The following is a 17,869-nucleotide window of genomic DNA, read 5'->3' as shown; positions in this document are numbered from 1 at the left end:
GGGGTGGAGAGCCCTATGGTGGCTAACAAGGGCACTCCAGCAGGTGATCATGACACATGTATGACGTAGGGACAGGAGGGGTGTGTCATTCTGGGCCATCTCACAGGTGAGTTATGATGTGGTTGGGGCTTAAGAGTCCTATCATTCATATATCATTGATAGACTTGTATTCCTCTTGGAAGACAGGCATGAATATCATTCAATCAGCACACACGGGAGATGAATTGACATAAGAAATTGGACGACAGGCATATGGTAATTAGCACAGTCAGGAGTACTGCACAGCCCAGAAGGGTCTGATTACACTGAACCTCAATTACTATTTTAGCCCAGATGGCCAAGGGAGGGTCAGGCCTGAAAATAGAGAAATTACAGATAACACAATATATAGGGAAATATCAAAAAAAGGAGCAAATATACTAGGACCAGTCGGTGGGCTGTTTTCCCTCAAGCTCTCTGCAGTAAATCTGTCACTCACCAGCCTCCACTGGCTCCTAAGTGGCTGACAGATCACAGATATTCAAATGCTGACATCTACGCATTTTATCACTGCCAAGCTGCAACATGTACATACACAAACACAAACACGCAGGGGCGAATTCACTAAATAGTTGTGCTACTGTAGCTGCATTTCAGTCTTTAACTGCTCATTAACAAACCAGGTGCTGAAAGAGCATGTGTAATTAAGCACTGCAGCCCTACCTACAGTAATAAGCGACATAAGTGGTTGCATTTAGGGCCCCCGTGGCCGACAGTAATGCTTGGTAATAATTACGTTGATAACATACGTTGATGGCTTGTGTCCGGAAGCTTGTTTCCGCTACTGAATTAAAAAATAAAAAAGGTAATTGCAAGTTTATCTCAAATTTATCTCGCAATTCTGACATCTTTTCTTCAAATTGTGAAATATAGGCTCTAAACTCACAACTGTGAGTTATAAAGTCCAAACTGTGAGATATAAAGTCGGAATTCTGAGAAATTTAGTTGACTTTATTTATGAGAATTGTGACTTTATTTCTCAGAATTGTACAGTACAATACAATACAATAAACTCGCAATTCTACTTTTTCTCACAATTGCAAACTTTTTTCTTGTGATTCTTAGTGCGAAAAAAGTAGAATTGCATCTCGTAATTCTGACTTTTTTCTGAGAATTGCAAGATGGTCACCGTGATTTTGCCAAGTAAGACAACTTTCCTATCCGAAAATTTAGTCCTAACCTTTTCCCAACCCCTAAACCTAACCCTACCCATAACTTATCCCTAAAATCAGAGGGAAATGATAGTTGAATAACACGGATGTAGAAGCACCTAACCCTGGTTGTAAGCCTAAACTTGACATAAATGGTAAACTTGTCCCTCAAATCTGATTGGTTGATTGGAATGTTGTTCCAGGATCAACAAAGATGTTGATCCAGGAAAATGTTGTACTTGGTGAAATCACGTTCACCATTGCGAGATATAGGCTAACATTTGAAATAAAACTGAATTGAGAGTTTTAATCTTGCAATTCTGAGAAAAAAAGTCAGAAAACTCATAATTCTACTTTTTTCTCACAACTGCAAGTTTATATCTTGTACTTCTGACTTTTTTCTCAGAATTGCAAGATATAAAATTGGGTGTGCTCTTGCTCTCTCGCTCTGGTTGATGTGTGTGCGCGCGCTCTTCTGGGAGAAGTGCCCATACAAGGAAGTCCACCAATTATTATGTAATACAGGGCCATACTAAAAAAAAAAAAAAAAAAAAAAAAAACATCTCTGAAACATGTTAGAAATCTGAAGGAGTATATTTGGCCCAGAAATACTCCGTCATACGTCCAACTTGTTTTTTGAAACTTTGGCCATGTTTAGCAAGAGAATCCAACTCTTTAACAGTGTAAATAAGTAAGAATGCATGAAATAGCATTAGACCCTAAATTAGACCTTTAAAGACAACAGTAATTATGAAATGCATTTTCATTCAACATGCAAGTGTCTGAAAACATTATGTAGCATCTGGACCAATCAGACACACAATTATTCATTATATTTAATGAATAATCCAGAAACTCACTCTCTCAAAGTTCTGTGAACCCATCCCCCTAAACTGCAACTAGCATCCCAAATGAAGCTAACACACAGACATAACTAGGTGTCCTGTTACAGGACACAAGAAAACTGATAAGAACTTTGTATGACCTTCAGGAATTTGTGACTCTGATGTCATTCTTTCTGAGAAGGACAAATAAACCCTCTTAATCCTATATATTCTATATATGACCACATGAGAAATGTATAAACGTGTATCCAATTTTCCCCTCTCATGATTTTCCTTTTATAGGGTTTATTCTATGTATTAATTCTCTCTTTTGAACTATTTTGGCATTAATGTTTCAGAGTTAAAATGAATGTTTCAGAGACTAAAATCACATGGGTAGCCTGTTTGGTATCGATGGACTCCAACTTCCATTTCCTATTTGTTAATTAATGTTACATGTTTCTAACTCTGTGACACGTTATTATTATAAGAATCTAGAAGGTTCTTTTCTCATTCATCAAATCCAGTGTCTTATGCTAATATCCTGCCAAAGGCACAAAGACTCGTAAAGTTCCCTCCGAGAGAACAGCTCCTTATTGGCTCAGACACCTCAAGAGGGTGTGACATCTTCACCCTTTAAAATCACTGATCACAAGATCACAGTCTCTCTTTTCCTTTACTGAAAAATGCTGATGTCAAGATGATGCTGTACTAGAAGCTTCTAAGGAACCCCAAGCTTGTGCCAGGCTCCGGCCTAGACCTTCCATTCACCACTGAGTGTTCTTTGGCCAAACAGGTTAATTGATTGTAATATTAATTTTATTACATTAAGTTCATTTTATTAACTGATCAAAATATTTATAATGAATTATAACTAGTTTTTACATATTTATTTTGAGCTAATTTGCTACAATTACATTCAGTTCACACTTAAGTATAATCTTTTAAAGATATTTTATTTATTAAATCTATTAAAGAAGTATTAATATGAAATATTAATATGAGTTGTGACTATGAAATAAACTTATCTTGTTTTTAGTATGTTTATATTTTTACTATAGAAAACAAAATAACAATACTGATTAAGAAAACGATTTTGTACAGTGTCTAAGATAAAATGCTTTAAATATATTCTGTGCCTCACTGCAATCATAAATTCTGAGCAATTTCATGACTGTGACAATTTAAGGGCAGAACTGAAGGACAAGACCTGTCTGTTAAATTACAGCTCATGCATGAGACCATGCTTATTAATCCATTAAAAAAACATGCATAACATTGTCCAGCACGTACACAGAGGTATTAAACGTGCTGAGGGGGGAATGAACAGACATGAGACCTGAGACAACAGGCATATGCTAATTAACACGACTCGAGCGGGGCATGAGCTCAATTAGCCCAGACACCCAGCTGAGGGTTAGGCCTGAAAAATGAAAAAAAAATATATATAAACCGGACCACAATTATTTTACTCAATGTTCTCTCTTTCCTCCAGCACACCTTTCAGTGCCGCCTTCTAGAAAGATCTGTGCTTCCTGTAGGCAGCTCAGGAAAACAGCCCAGGTTTGCATTTAAATTGGCTTCTCCACTAAAATGCATGACAGCAGGAGAGATCTGTGCCAAGTTGACTTCTTACTTTTTTTCCCCCAGTTCTTGTCAGTTGTGGATTTGTTAATACACTCTATAATATGCAAATGAAAAGTCTGAATACTTCATCCCATTTTGTCTCTCTTTTCTTCTCTTTACTAGCACAGTATCTGCCATTTTGGACAATGAAAAACATGACATTTTCTTCATGTCCAGGGAAAAATCATACGGTATTCCAACTGATCTTCTTCTGGCCTTTACATAATTTGATAAAATATAGTTTCATGTAAAAATCATGAAACTTATGATTTATAAAAGATGCATTAGGTTTTGAACTATAGTGGGTTTGAACTATATACTGATATCTATCATCACGGATGCAGCATCATGCAAAAGCCTAATTTTCGGCAGAAATGCTTTATTTGCAGGTGTATCTGTCACCCATGATTAATTTATTTCACAACAGAAAATGTCCAATAACAGTGGTGACACCAAGATAAAGTGAGAAGTATTTGTTTAAGTTTCTGTATGCCAGTGAATTTTTCAAAAGAGGTAAAGTAGTATTAGAGGTAAAGTGGTATTAGTATTAAATACTAATAGGAAAAATCTAAATTAGATTAAAGACTTTACAGTTTATTAATACCATATTAGTGTTGTACTGTATCTGTATTTTAAGTTAAGTGTGTTTCAACTGTCATCCCATTTGCATTTTAGTAAATTGCAATGTCTGGTCATGTGATCTCAACATGGCGACCTCCATGAGGCTGGTCCTCACCTTAATCAGGGTATCTGCATTATATGGTTAGTTCACCCAAAAATGTAAATTCTGTCATTTATTACTTACCCTCATGCCGTTTCACACCCGTAAGACTTTTGTTAATCTTAGGAACACAAATTAAGATATTTTAGTTGAATTCCGATGGCTCAGCGAGGCCTCCATAGCCAGCAATGACATTTCCTCTCTCAAGATCCATAAAAGGTACTAAAAACACATCTAAATCAGTTCATGTGAGTTCAGTGGTTCAATATTAATATTATAAAGCAACGAGAATATTTTTGGTGAGCCAAAAAAAAACAAAATAACGACTTATATAGTGATGGCCGAAAAACACTGCTTCAGGAAGCATCGGAGCACAATGAATCAGTGTATCGAATCATGATTCGGATCATGTGTCAAACTGCCAAATGGCTGAAATCACGTGACTTTGGCGCTCCGAACAACAGATTTGACACGCTGATTCATTTATGCTCCGATACTTCCTGAAGCAGTGTTTTGAAATCGGCCATCACTATATAAGTTGTTTTTTTGGCGCACCAAAATATTCTCGTCGCTTTATAATAGTAATATTGAACCACTGTACTCGCATGAACTGATTTAGATGTGTTTTTAGTACCTTTATGGATCTAGAGAGAGGAAATGTCATTGCTGGCTATGTAGGCTTCACAGAGCCATCGGATTTAAACTAAAATATCTTAATTTGTGTTCCGAAGATAAACGAAGGTTTTACGGGTGTGGAACGGCATGAGGGTAAGTAATAAATGACAGAATTTTCATTTTTGGGTGAACTAACCCTTTAAATCAGAGGCTTTTTAAGACCTTTTTTTAAGACCTGCACAAATAAAACTACCAGCAATTAATGGTAACATCCTAAATCATAAAATGACTGTAAAAACAATTTAAACAACTTTACAATTAAATACAGGCTATATTCTGATGATTATACAGTCAAACCAAAAATTATTCAGACATTTTTGATATTTTTTATATATTTTTACTAGTGGGTGCAGGACACTATAGTTCATTTATGTAAGTGAGGATAGCAAAATAAAGAAAACTGTGACATATTATACCCCCAAATTCTTCATACAGTGGACTACCAGTAAAATTGATAAAAATTATTCAAACACTTTTACCTGACCATGTTTGGCTTAAGTGTTATCTGACATAAATTATTTTTTGTCTTACACAGTTTAACTCTGAGATCTTGTCATATTTTATTACAATTTTTTTAAACTATAGTGAATAAACTGTATTAATGAATGAAATGTTCAAGGTGTCTGAATAAATTTTTGACTGTATATATAATGAACACACAAGCCAGAACACATGCAGCCCAACCTGCAGCAGCATCACAAGAGACAGTGACTTGAGAGTGGACTAACTGCGGGAAGATGAGTGATGAGGTGTTTTGCAAATATTATTGTGTTTATCATGCATAAATGGCATTTTTGTGTCAAACGAACAGTTACATTAATAATTAGATGACTGAGTGTAATTTGCCAGCGAGTTGTTTAGCCATCTTCAGTCTAGCTTGCTAATAACCAATAATTAGGTGTCATCATTAAAGCAGAATTACATGCCTAGTAATCTGTCGAGAGACAGACAGCAGTCAATAAGGCAATAGCAACATTAGCGAATAGCACAGACGATACACCCACTTGCCCAAGGCTGCAGCCCAGAAATGTTCCAAGCACACATTAGAAGAATAAAATAAGAAAATACAGGCAAAGACAGAGGCTGCGTCTGAAATCGCATAATCTCTTGAGTAGGTACTTATTGTAAAATAAGTAATTACTTCACATCTGCTAAAAAAAGTATATTCTATATAGTACGAACATGCGTAGTATGAATGTAATCTGGACGTAGCACATTTGCCATGTTGTCAATATCACGTGACCTACCAGAGTCAGTCGCTTTACTGCCATTCACAAATTGGACTGCAAGGCCATGGGAGATAGTTATGAGATAGTTCTCGCTGGAAGTAGAAGGTCATCTGGGTACTTTTTGCTTACTCTTTTATGAGTACTGTGAATTCTTTTGATGCATACTGTTTATATAGTAGGGAAGTACGTGATTTTGGATGCAGCCAAGGTCTCTGTAGAAACAAACACCACCACACACTTCCAGTGGGATCATAAGTAATGACTGAGAGGGATTATTTTTGCATGATCCTATACTTTGGAGTACAGGGGGGGATGGGGGGGGGGGGGGGGGGGGGGGGTTGGGGGCGTGCACAGTGCACCTTTAAACAGCTGACTGGCTAAATGAAAATACAATTTCACTTTCTGACAGTAGGTGGCATTTATGGAACAGCAGAAATACAACGGTTACCCTGGTAGCCCCTGTAAATAAACCAACTGCGCTATTTGGAATGGTGACAAATTTGCAGGTGATATAAACAAAAGGTAAACTATGTCATAATTCATCAACAGTAGATCATAAGCAACAGGCAACCGCTTGGCATAAATCCGTGGCGAACTGCTCTGAAACCATGAGCCTGTAGAACGTGCAACAGCTTCACCTATTTACTTTGAAATGTGCAACATTCCTATTTAATTAAATCATAGCCTTTTAAAGTTTAATAATCACATTAAGCCTGTTTCCTGCACATTTCCTGTTTTTCTGTCCCCAAATTTAAGACCTCTTGAAATTATAATACATATATTAACTTTTCTTATACAATTTAAGATATTTAAGACTTTTTATGGCCTTCATTTTGATAAAACTAAATTTAAGTCTTTTCTCTGCAACCCTGCTTAATGTGGCCACCCTGAATTAATCTTAAAAAAGATACTTTAAAGAATGTTTTAACTGTTGCTTTCCACACAGTTGAATGTCATTAGGGTCCTGAGAACATTGAGAAAGAAAGGTTTGGAACAACATGAGGGTGAGCAAATGAAGACAGGATTTTCATTTTCATCTCTTTAATGTTAAACACTAAACTGCCCAATCTGTCCAGTAAAAAAGTTTGAACTTAATTTGTACATTCTTCTTACCTTCAATAGCAAAGGGTTTACCAACTGTCAGCAACTTGCAGTCGGCATCAATGGACACCTCGTAGTCCAGCAGGGCCTTGTCCATGATAAAAGCATCAAGTTGAGGCGGATCTGTCCTTCACAACATAAAAAGAGGGAGGGATACAAAACTACACACACAGGCAAGCACACACTCTCATTAAACATGCACAGTATGATTCCGGTGCAAATGGAACACAGACATCATTTGTCTAAGCAAAATGTTCATAAACTGCAAAGGAGGACATAAATCAGCAGCTACGCTAAACTAGATGCAAGCTGAATAGAGCCTGAAAAGGACTTTTAATGGATTGTGACACCTTAAGGGCAGCAGTCCACCCTTACTTAATTTAATGATTAAGAAAAAGATGTAATTTATCAAAGCCAGCCAAAAAGAAGAAAAAAAAAAGTTCAGCCTGCAGCAAATTTGAAGTTAAACATATTTAGTAGTACTTGTGGTTGATAAGAACATTTCTTTTTCCACACATTTTTGTCAGTGTAATTCCAATCTGGCAAATCAAAATGATTATTGATTGACAAATGAAAGCTATGTAACACTTTACCACCAGAAGTTTCTTTTTAATATATATATATTTTTTTTTAAATCTAGAGTACAAACAAAACTGCATATAAACACCATCAAAAGGCAAAAAGAGACATACTGTAGCATACATTTGAAAATCAAATATTTCAGAAATGAATTGCTTTGCTGTTTCATTGCGATACATATGGTCACTGATACCTCTGATCCTCTTCTCAAAATTAAAAAAAGGATTAAAGTGTTTTCAGCCAATTTAAATACTTCATGGATCTTTGACTCTTTTGAAGACGTTTGTCTCTTTTAAGTTCTTCTTCCAATTACATTCTGAATGATACATCCAAATATTAAATGAAGCAACTTCTATGCCATGATTTTAGGCTTAATTCTCCCATCTGTCATACAGACTCAAACCTTTACTAAAGAATTATGTAAGGAAGTGTGATGCACTGACTCTCAAAATGTTAATATTTCTGCTGTTCCTTCTAAATTCATCTCTGGTGTGAGTGCAAACTAGGCTAGAAAAAGAAGTCCAAAAAAAAAAAATATATATATATATACAGGGAGTGCAGAATTATTAGGCAAGTTGATTTTCTGATCATATTTTTTTTCCAAGTACATTTTACCAATTCCAATCCACATCAATCTTAATAACTACCATTAATATTGTTTTTAATCATTTATAAGTGATACATAATAGTTCATGAAGGCTGGAAATGAAAAACGCCTATTATTCAGGTGTGCAGAATTATTAGGCAGGTTTTCTTTTACAGGCCAAATGAGCCAAAAAAGAGATTTAACTCAGACTGAAAAGTCAAAAATGATTAAATACTCATGAGAAGGACGCAATACTAATGCAATACTAGAAATTGCAAAGTTAAAGCATGACCAATGGACAGCAAAATGCTCATTGGGTCAGCGGGGTCATACAAAAACAGGTGGAAAAGAAAAGACGCATGTTAACTGCAAAAGAATTAAGAATTAAGGTGAAGAATTAAGTGTGAAACCATCAGGAACCCTTTAGTCTCCAGCGCCACCATTTTCCAGAACTGCAACATACCTGGAGTCTCCAGAAGTGTGAGGTGTCAGGATCTCAGAGACTTAGGCTAGCTAAAGAATCCTAAAAAATGACCCGCTCTTAATAAAAATCACAAGCTGAAGTGTTAGAAAATACATGAAGACTGGGTTTTTATAGGCCTTATAGACAGACGGCTTGAGAGTGACTCTTGAAGGACCAGCACCACATCCTCTTGTACCACCGTTTGAAGAATTCATCTTCCAAAATCTGACAGTAAGTTTTAGAAGATCATTTTTAGTCCATATCTGCAAGACGGACATTTCAGGATAAGAGATGGACTAAAAGTGAACTCCCACATCTTACTGCCAGATTCTGGAAGATAAATTCTTCAAACGGTGGTACAAGAGGATGTGGTGCTGTCCTTCAAGAGTCACTCTCAAGCTGTCTGTCTATAAGGCCTATAAAAACCCAGTCTTCATGTATTTTATAACACTTCAGCTTGTGATTTTTATTAAGAGCAGGTCATTTTTTAGGATTCTTTAGCTAGCCTAAGTCTCTGAGATCCTGATACCTCACACTTCTGGAGACTCCAGGTAGGTTGCAGTTCTGGAAAATGGTGGCGCTGGAGACTAAAGGGTTCCTGATGGTTTCACACTTAATTCTTCACCTTAATTCTTAATTCTTTTGCAGTTAACATGCGTCTTTTCTTTTCCACCTGTTTTTGTATGACCCCGCTGACCCAATGAGCATTTTGCTGTCCATTGGTCATGCTTTAACTTTGCAATTTCTAGTATTGCATTAGTATTGCGTCCTTCTCATGAGTATTTAATCATTTTTGACTTTTCAGTCTGAGTTAAATCTCTTTTTTGGCTCATTTGGCCTGTAAAAGAAAACCTGCCTAATAATTCTGCACACCTGAATATAAGGCATTTTTCATTTCCAGCCTTCATGAACAATTATGTATCACTTATAAATGATTAAAAACAATATTAATAGTAGTTATTATGATTGATGTGGATTGGAATTGGTAAAATGTACTTGGAAAAAAAATATGATCAAAAAATCAACTTGCCTAATAATTCTGCACTCCCTGTATATATATATATATATTTCCAGTTATGTTTTGCTTTCAAACTTATTAATTAGGCTTTAGATAAAATAAATAAATAAATAAAAAAAATCACATAGGAATTTTTAATTCTCCTCCTTTTTCTATCCCAGTTCTCCTCTTTTTTTATATAGCCCAAAAATAAATCAATATTTAAATAAATAAACAAACAAAAACACACTCTTCAAAATTTGGTGTGTGTGACAGACTGTGGCACTGCAGCTGGCAGGAAACAACAAGCCGCTTGCCTGGCGAGCAGCAGTGAGAGGGAATCTCAGAACTAAGACTCAAATATGCTGAAAGAAAAAATGCTTCAGGCAAACACTTCATTTTAATGACAGCGTTATTCAAAAATTGGCCGATTTATTGACACTTGTTGTATTGTCAACCAGTGAGTCACTAGGGTAGGTTTGTTATAGAAAAGACTGTTTTTGAGATTCAGCATTTGCATTGTAATGAACAGGATGCAACTGCTGTTTGAATTATTGATCACTATGCACAAAGTTTTTTCCCCATGTGTTGTAAATTTCACTATGTGCTAATAGTGTTTGGCAGTATAACTACACCGGGAGCACTTGCTGCCATCTGCTAGCTGAGTGGATTCTGTTGGGTGAATTGGTCTCTTACTTGAGTGTGGCGACACCATCAGGTGTGGTGGGCTCATTGAATTTCCGCATATACTCGTGCATCTCAGGAAAACTCTTTTTCATGTAATCCTCTGCACTGCTTTCCCGAACAGTGCCAAATCGGAATCCCTGAGATGGGTGATGAAGCTAAGTCCAAGGGGAAGGAAAAAGAGCTAAGTCTTAGATTATAGTGCAACACACATGAATGTCTGTTTTAGTTTACTCTACAAGGGGTGATATCATGATAAATGCAATTTTCCTTGATAATTTACCTTGATAATTTACCTGTTAATTTGGCAGACATTTTTATCCACAGTGATTTATATTGCATTCAGAGTATCCATTTTTTCAGTTCATGCATTCCCAGAGAATGGCACCCATGACATGCCATGCTCTACTGTTTGAGCTATAGATATGCTCTTTGAACTTTGATATATATTTAACTGTTTTATGCATCATGTATGCATAGAGTATTTTTCAGAACCCAAAAATTTCTTACTTGTCCAAAAAGAACATTTTTTGAAAATGAGACTACCGATATAATGTCAATGAGCGATATATGTCAATATATAAATGAAAACTCATCTCTTTTGAGAGTACTTAGCCTCATCAAAAAAAAAAAAAAATCTATGCTTTCACTTCTTTTAATCCCTCCTTATTCCCTAATCCCTCCCTAGCTTTATGCAACTCTAAGCAATGTCTGAAACTTGTATTATGAGCACTTCTTGTGTCTATTTGCCTCTTCACAATGAATTGCTTGTTGTATTCCTCACTTGTAAGTTGCTTTGGATAAAAGCGTCTGCAAAATGAATAAATGTAAACGTCAACACCCATTCGACAGTACTTCAAGACAGAAGTCCTGTAGGACTTAGACGGGATAGATAGTCAGGACTGACGGCATGTTTACACTGGAGTGCTGAAGGTAGAGGACCTCACGGTAAAAAACTATGACATGACCTCTTTAAATATAAAACATAGCAACATTGTTTTCTAGAGGTTATAACTACAGTGTGCACTAGAGCTGCACGATTAATTGATAAAAGATTGCAATCATCAACCTTATTCCTTAATGGCAACAATTTTGGCTGTGTCTAAGTACGGTCACAGCGAACATTCAAATCTGTGTTGGCACTGCACTGAGAGAATAGTTATCATTTGTAGGTATGAAATAGCTTCATAAAAAAATATTTTAAACCACACAGTATCAACATTTCTGTGTTACAATAATTCATATTAGTACTGGGATAAAAGTTTAAAAGTTCAGATATAAACACTGATGTCTTGTCTACGGTAGCGAACTTGATGCTTCAAATAAAGATTGTATTGATTACATCATTACACCAGAAGGTGGTGACAAATTACTGTTAAAAATTGTTATTGAATCATTCATGAGATTTGTTTAAAAACGCTGATTCATCCAGTAATGAAACAAGTGACATATTTATGTGAAAGTCATTGAAGCATTCAGCCAAACCAATAAAAAATCATTAAAATTATTATTTTTTTTAAATTAACTGCAGCAATTAACATTTTCTCAGAATCTCTATGTCTGAGAATAATGATCTCTTTTTTAAACAAATAAATTGTGATTCTCAAATCAATCGAAGTGTCTCAAAAGATCTCACCTTGGCATCATGTATTCCAGAGACCTCTTCAAAGGTCTTTTCCCCAACCATGACTGCTGCCAGATTTGCTGTGTAACTGGACAAAACCAGCAAGCAAAATATGGCCCACAGGTTCATCAGGAAACGTCCAGTCCAACACTTGGGTGTCTTACTAGAGACTGTTCGGCCAAAGAGGATGGCGTAGCAGAGGTTGAGAGCTGATGAATAGGAGAAGACCTTCACACGGTTACGTCCATGAGGCGTCATGCCAAAAGGACTCTTCCATTCATAGAGGGTGAGGAAGAGTGCTGTAATATGCAGTGCCACAAAGATGCCCATCCACATGGACCAGTGCAATGGCCACATGAATGCTCCAATAGGTGCAGCCGTGTCTTTACTGCGCACTAGTATTCCCAAACTTGTGGAAAAAAATGGACTGGTGAAGTCAATCACTTTACTGCGAGCCGAGTTGATGCTGAAGCTGGTAACAGCCATATCGGCCATCCCGCTCAGCAGGTCGCCCACCAACCCCGTCCACTTCCCACCCTTGAGTGCTCCATATTTCCCGTCCCCAACTATGTACAGGTCAAACTTGAAGTTCATGTCTTCTGCCAGCTTCTCCAGTAGGTCAATACAGTATCCATAGCAACACTTGCTGTAATCCGGTGGCAAGAAGCTGCTGTTGCCTTGAGCCCGCTCGGAATACAAGTGGTCCAGGTTTTCCGAGCTGTTTGTGCCTGCATCCAGACAGAATTGCCCCGCGGGACAGTTCCCATCCTCATCTACCTCTCGAGTGAACACGAACGGGTGCTCCACCAGAGTGACCACACGCACACGACTCCCCGTCACAGGAAAACCAGCTCGCCATCTACGATCTTCCCTGCCCATCTGGCCCTCCGTGCGCTGCCGAGGGGACGAGCCCTGCCATAATCCCTGCTCCTCTACATCCAACCTACCGCCTTCCCAGCTGCCTACAGTCACCCACGTGGGCTGACCGACGGCATCACGCCTCAGACTCCAAATGTGGACCCTCTGGGAGGTGTGTACACGGGAGAGGTTGCGTTGAACGCTGACAGGGCCAGTCATCCCTACAAAGGACGTATTAGAGAGGAACCTAAGGGTGAAAGAATACAAGTGTCAAATAATTATTGGAAGAGGCCTATATGGTCTATATTACTTGGAGAACACTATTTGTTAGCATTCCTAATTTGTGCTGAGTTGCTCGGCTGGAGCAGAACCTTCTGGAACTATGTAACCCGAAAGCTACCATCTTTACCCATGGGAAACTTTCAAGCCTGAATTGTAATTTTGAATGACCATCAGTGAACAAAAATTCTTATGATGTACAGTAGCTACAGTGGTGGTCAGAATTATTGGCACCCTTGGTAAATATGATAAAGATGGCTGTAAAAATAAATCTGCATTATTTATCCTTTTGATCTTTAATTCATTAAACTTAGCAAAAATCTAACCTTTCGTTGAAGAAAAAGAATTGAAAGTGGGGGGAAAGTCACATTGTGAAATAAATGTTTATATCCAAAACACGTTGGTCACAATTATTGGCACCCTTTTATTCAATAGTTTTTGCAACCTCCTTTGCCAAGAAAACAGTTCTTGATTCGTCTTCTATAATGCCTGATGAGTTTGGAGAACACCTGACAAGAGATCAGAGACCATTCCTTCATGCAGAATCTCTCCAGAACCTTCAGATTCCCAGCTCCATGTTGGTGCTTCTTCTCTTCTCTTCAGTTCACTTCACTCATTTTCTTTAGGGTTCAGGTCAGGGAACTGGGAAGACCATGGCAGAAGCTTCATTTTGTGCTCAGTGACACATTTTTGTGTTGGTTTTGATGTTTGTTTTGGATCATTGTCCTGATGGAAGATCCAACCATGGCTCATTATAGGATTTCTAGCAGAAGCGGTCAGGTTTTGATTTTTTATCTGTTGATATTTGGTAGAATCCATGATACCATATATCTGAACAAGATGTCCAGGACTTCCAGTAGAAAAATAGGCCCACAACATTAAAGATCCAGCAGTATATTTAACTGTGGACATGGGGTACTTTTTATCCATGTGTGCACCAAACCCATCTGGTGGGTTTGCTGCCAAAAAGCTCTTTTTTTTTGTTTCATCTGACCATAGAAGCCGGTCCCGTTTGAAGTTCCAATCATGTCTGACAACTTAATATACTGGAGATTGTTTCTGGATGAGAACAGAGGATTTTTCTTGAAAACCTCCTGAACAACCTGTGGGGATGTAGGTGCTGTTTGATATTTATTTTTATCGGTTTCTGAGACTCAAGACTCAACTAATCTCTGCAATTCTCCAACTGTGATCCTTGGAGAGTCTTTGGCCACTCAAACTCTCCTCCTCACCGCGCATTAGGACAATTTAGACACATGTCCTCTTCCAGGCAGATTTGTAACATCTTTAGTTAATTGGAACTTCTTAATTGCCCTGATAGTGGAAATGGGGATTTTCAATGCTTTAGCTAATTTTCTTACAGCTACTTTCTGTATTGTGAAGCTCAGCAATCTTTTGCTGCACATCAGAACTATATTCTTTGGTTTTACTCATTGTGATGAATGATTAAGGGAATTTGGCCTTTGTGTTTCCTCATGTTTATACTCCTGTGGAACAGGAAGTCATGGCTGGACAATTTCATGTTTATGATCACCCTGGTGTGCTAAAAAAATGTAAATATGACTGGGAATATACTTCAGAGATATTTTACTCATAAAATATTCTAGGGGTGCCAATAATTATGGCCAACATGTTTTGGAGAAAAACATTTATTTCATAATGTGATTTTTCCCCCCACTTTCAATTCTTTTCCTTCAATGAAAGGTTAGATTTTTACTCATTTTATGAATTAAAGATCAAAGGATAAACAATGCAGATTTATTTTTACAGTCATCTTTGATCATATTTACCAAGGGTGCCAATAATTCTGAGCACCACTGTATGGCATACACCAGCATGAGCTAATGTACCCATGCTAATCAGGCCTGCAAAATTACTCAGGGGGAACCAAGACAAAGACTCTGGTTCACAAGTAGACATGTGGGAGTAAGTAACAGGATCGGACACAGGTTAAGCTGGCTTTATCCTCTCCAGCAGCAAAGCAAACAGTAACTATGACTGCGGCAGAGCGGGAAGGCCTGGGAGGGGGATTGCCTAGCTGGACGACTGACACGGTCTGGCATCAGTCACACCATAAACTACAGATGTTGCTTTCACAGAGCAATATATTTGATTGTGAAACCCCCTCCCACTCTTCACTTCAGAATTACAGCTGCTCAGTCGGCAGGGCTGCTGCTCTGGTGCACAGCACGGGTCACTTAAGGAAATGCTTTGACATTGAGCTTGAAGATTAATGTCTGAAGTAATAAATAATAGATATGACATTTGACTAATGCTGTGCTGGTTAATGAAAAACTGAGAAGAAAAGCTTAATATGTAATTTGGCTCCAAACATTTATCCATAGTTTTACCTGCCACAGGGAGCAAAATATCCCACCTTAGCCAACCAATGCGTGTATCTAAGTGACATCTAATTTACAGCATGTGTGTTTCAGCTCAATTAAGAGATATCATGTTGCTATATACTTAAAAGCTCTCTTTGACTCTGCTCCCACTTTTCTGATCTTTCATATATTGAGATGGGAGGGGGCGGGATGGGACTATTGTAAGGTGAGATGGGGAAAGATTGTTAAAAAATTCATAGAAATGAGTTTAGCTTGTACAGGTTAAGGATGAAAAAATGTTTAAAATATTATTCTAAATAACTGTCCTATCAAAAGGCTGTCTGAAAGAATTTTGGAACTGACAGAGAAATATTACTTCTATTAATCCAAGCGTGCATTGTAGGTGAAGATACTTAGAAAATGTTGGTAAATTATGTTTTATTTACAAAGTCTGGGAGGAACACGTTCAAATGATCTAACCAGTCAGCATGAGAGGAGGCCTATATATGTAGCCGACTCACCTATGTTCCTCAGCAGTTTTCTGCATCCCTCCTCCACCCCAACTCACTCTCAGCTGGTTCTTATCCCAGCCAGGGACACGGGGAAAATAGTTTGGGTTTGGGCCAAATTCCAAGCTCGGAGCCCTCCGCATGAACAGCACGCCAAATACGCATACACTTTTACTCTATCCGACGTAAGCGTGAACTTGTGAATCAATAGTTAATCTACCATCAAGCTACTCTTTTGGAAAAATAGCTACACTGCTAGCTACTAACACATGTTAGCTCACTACAATTAAAGGTGCAGTGAGCGATTTCTAAGAAATGCTGTTGAAAGTGGATTGGACCGAACACTAAAACACACCTGTAGCCAATCAGCATTAAGGGGTGTGTACACACATTAAGGGTTAGGCACCTGTGTTGCATAGTGTATTTGGAATTTGGGGGTGTAGCTATCAAAATAGAAGTGTGATCCTTTAGGGTAGGGGTGTGTTTGTTTTGGTGATTTCAAATATCAACATTGTTTCTCAGAAATCAATTACTGCAACTTGAACCTATCTCTATTATTTGATCATATTAATAAACAGCACCATTTAACTAAATATTTTACTCTAAAAAGAAGACCTAAAATGCAGCGCAGATCTTCTTGGAAGCAAAGTATGTGAAATATTTCTGGAATTGGTTAATGCTGATTCACTAGAATTAATCAGACATTTCAACACTGAGCATGAATTTTAGTTTTATTCTTACTCTTCAATGCATTGTGTATAATGGGTATCGAACAATATGATAATCTAGCAAAATATAGGATGATTCACAACTCAAAGGGTAAAACTCCTTAAAAAGAACAGAATTTTTAATTACAGCAGTCATCCAGAGGACACGAGTACTGTCATATGCGGGTTAATAACCACTGTTGACTAATATCCATCTTCTCACTCTCTTTACTCCTCAAGATAAGATAAATGCATGCAAATGCAAAAATATTGATAAAAAAAGAAAGTTATTCACTTTTATAGTATTACAATGTGGCCAAAATCTTGCACAAGCTGCTGAGCTTTGTATCATGCTCCTGCAGCTATGCCCTCGCAATCGTCCGGCATTATGCAGTATGTTTGGGTCCGGTTGGCAGATTTTCAGCCTTATCCTGTTGTGATGAGAGGCCCAGGCTTCCCACATAGCCACATTTCACTTCTGTTTGTTGTGAGAGATATAGTGGTGTGTGGCAGAGTGCTGGCATGATCCACACAAAATGACGGGCCTGCATGGTAGGCGTGTGCCAGAGCTTTTGATAAGAGTGATCCCTCCTCAGGGAAAGGCAAGTGAGGGGAAGTCATAAATAAAGCTTAAAGCTCTAAAGCATGTCTGCATTCCTGCTGAGTGTCTGGGCAAACACCAGTAATTTGCCGCAGCAAGAGAAAGTGGCCATGCGCCTGTCCTTAAGCATGACACTAGCTGTCTGGGACATCTCATCCAGATGGTAGGATATTCTACTGATGAGTGTTGAGAATAAAACATCAAAGCCGTTTAGTCTCTAAAAAAATATGACATATAATAAAGTGAATTTGGCAGTTTTATTCTTGTCTATCAATTATTGATGACTTTGTCA

The 17,869-nt window shown here is 37.7% G+C and overlaps 2 protein-coding genes across 2 annotated transcripts in view; both read right to left on the bottom strand.

The window, feature by feature from the left end:
* The window catches only part of magi1b (membrane associated guanylate kinase, WW and PDZ domain containing 1b), a 1,153,738-nt gene that overhangs the window by 492,876 nt on the left and 642,993 nt on the right, over positions 1-17,869 (bottom strand).
* The window catches only part of grin3bb (glutamate receptor, ionotropic, N-methyl-D-aspartate 3Bb), a 104,302-nt gene that overhangs the window by 10,597 nt on the left and 75,836 nt on the right, over positions 1-17,869 (bottom strand). Inside the window, exons 3-5 of the mRNA XM_048172259.1 lie at positions 12,312-13,404; positions 10,688-10,833; positions 7,379-7,494 (exon numbers count right to left, since the gene is read on the bottom strand). Of these exons, the coding sequence (XP_048028216.1) occupies positions 7,379-7,494; positions 10,688-10,833; positions 12,312-13,404 (1,355 nt within the window). The remainder of the gene's footprint in view (positions 1-7,378; positions 7,495-10,687; positions 10,834-12,311; positions 13,405-17,869) is intronic.

Source organism: Megalobrama amblycephala, linkage group LG21 (genome assembly GCF_018812025.1).
Source record: "Megalobrama amblycephala isolate DHTTF-2021 linkage group LG21, ASM1881202v1, whole genome shotgun sequence".
NCBI classification, from domain to species: Eukaryota; Metazoa; Chordata; class Actinopteri; order Cypriniformes; family Xenocyprididae; genus Megalobrama; species Megalobrama amblycephala.
This window is presented reverse-complemented; position numbering and strand designations above follow the sequence as displayed.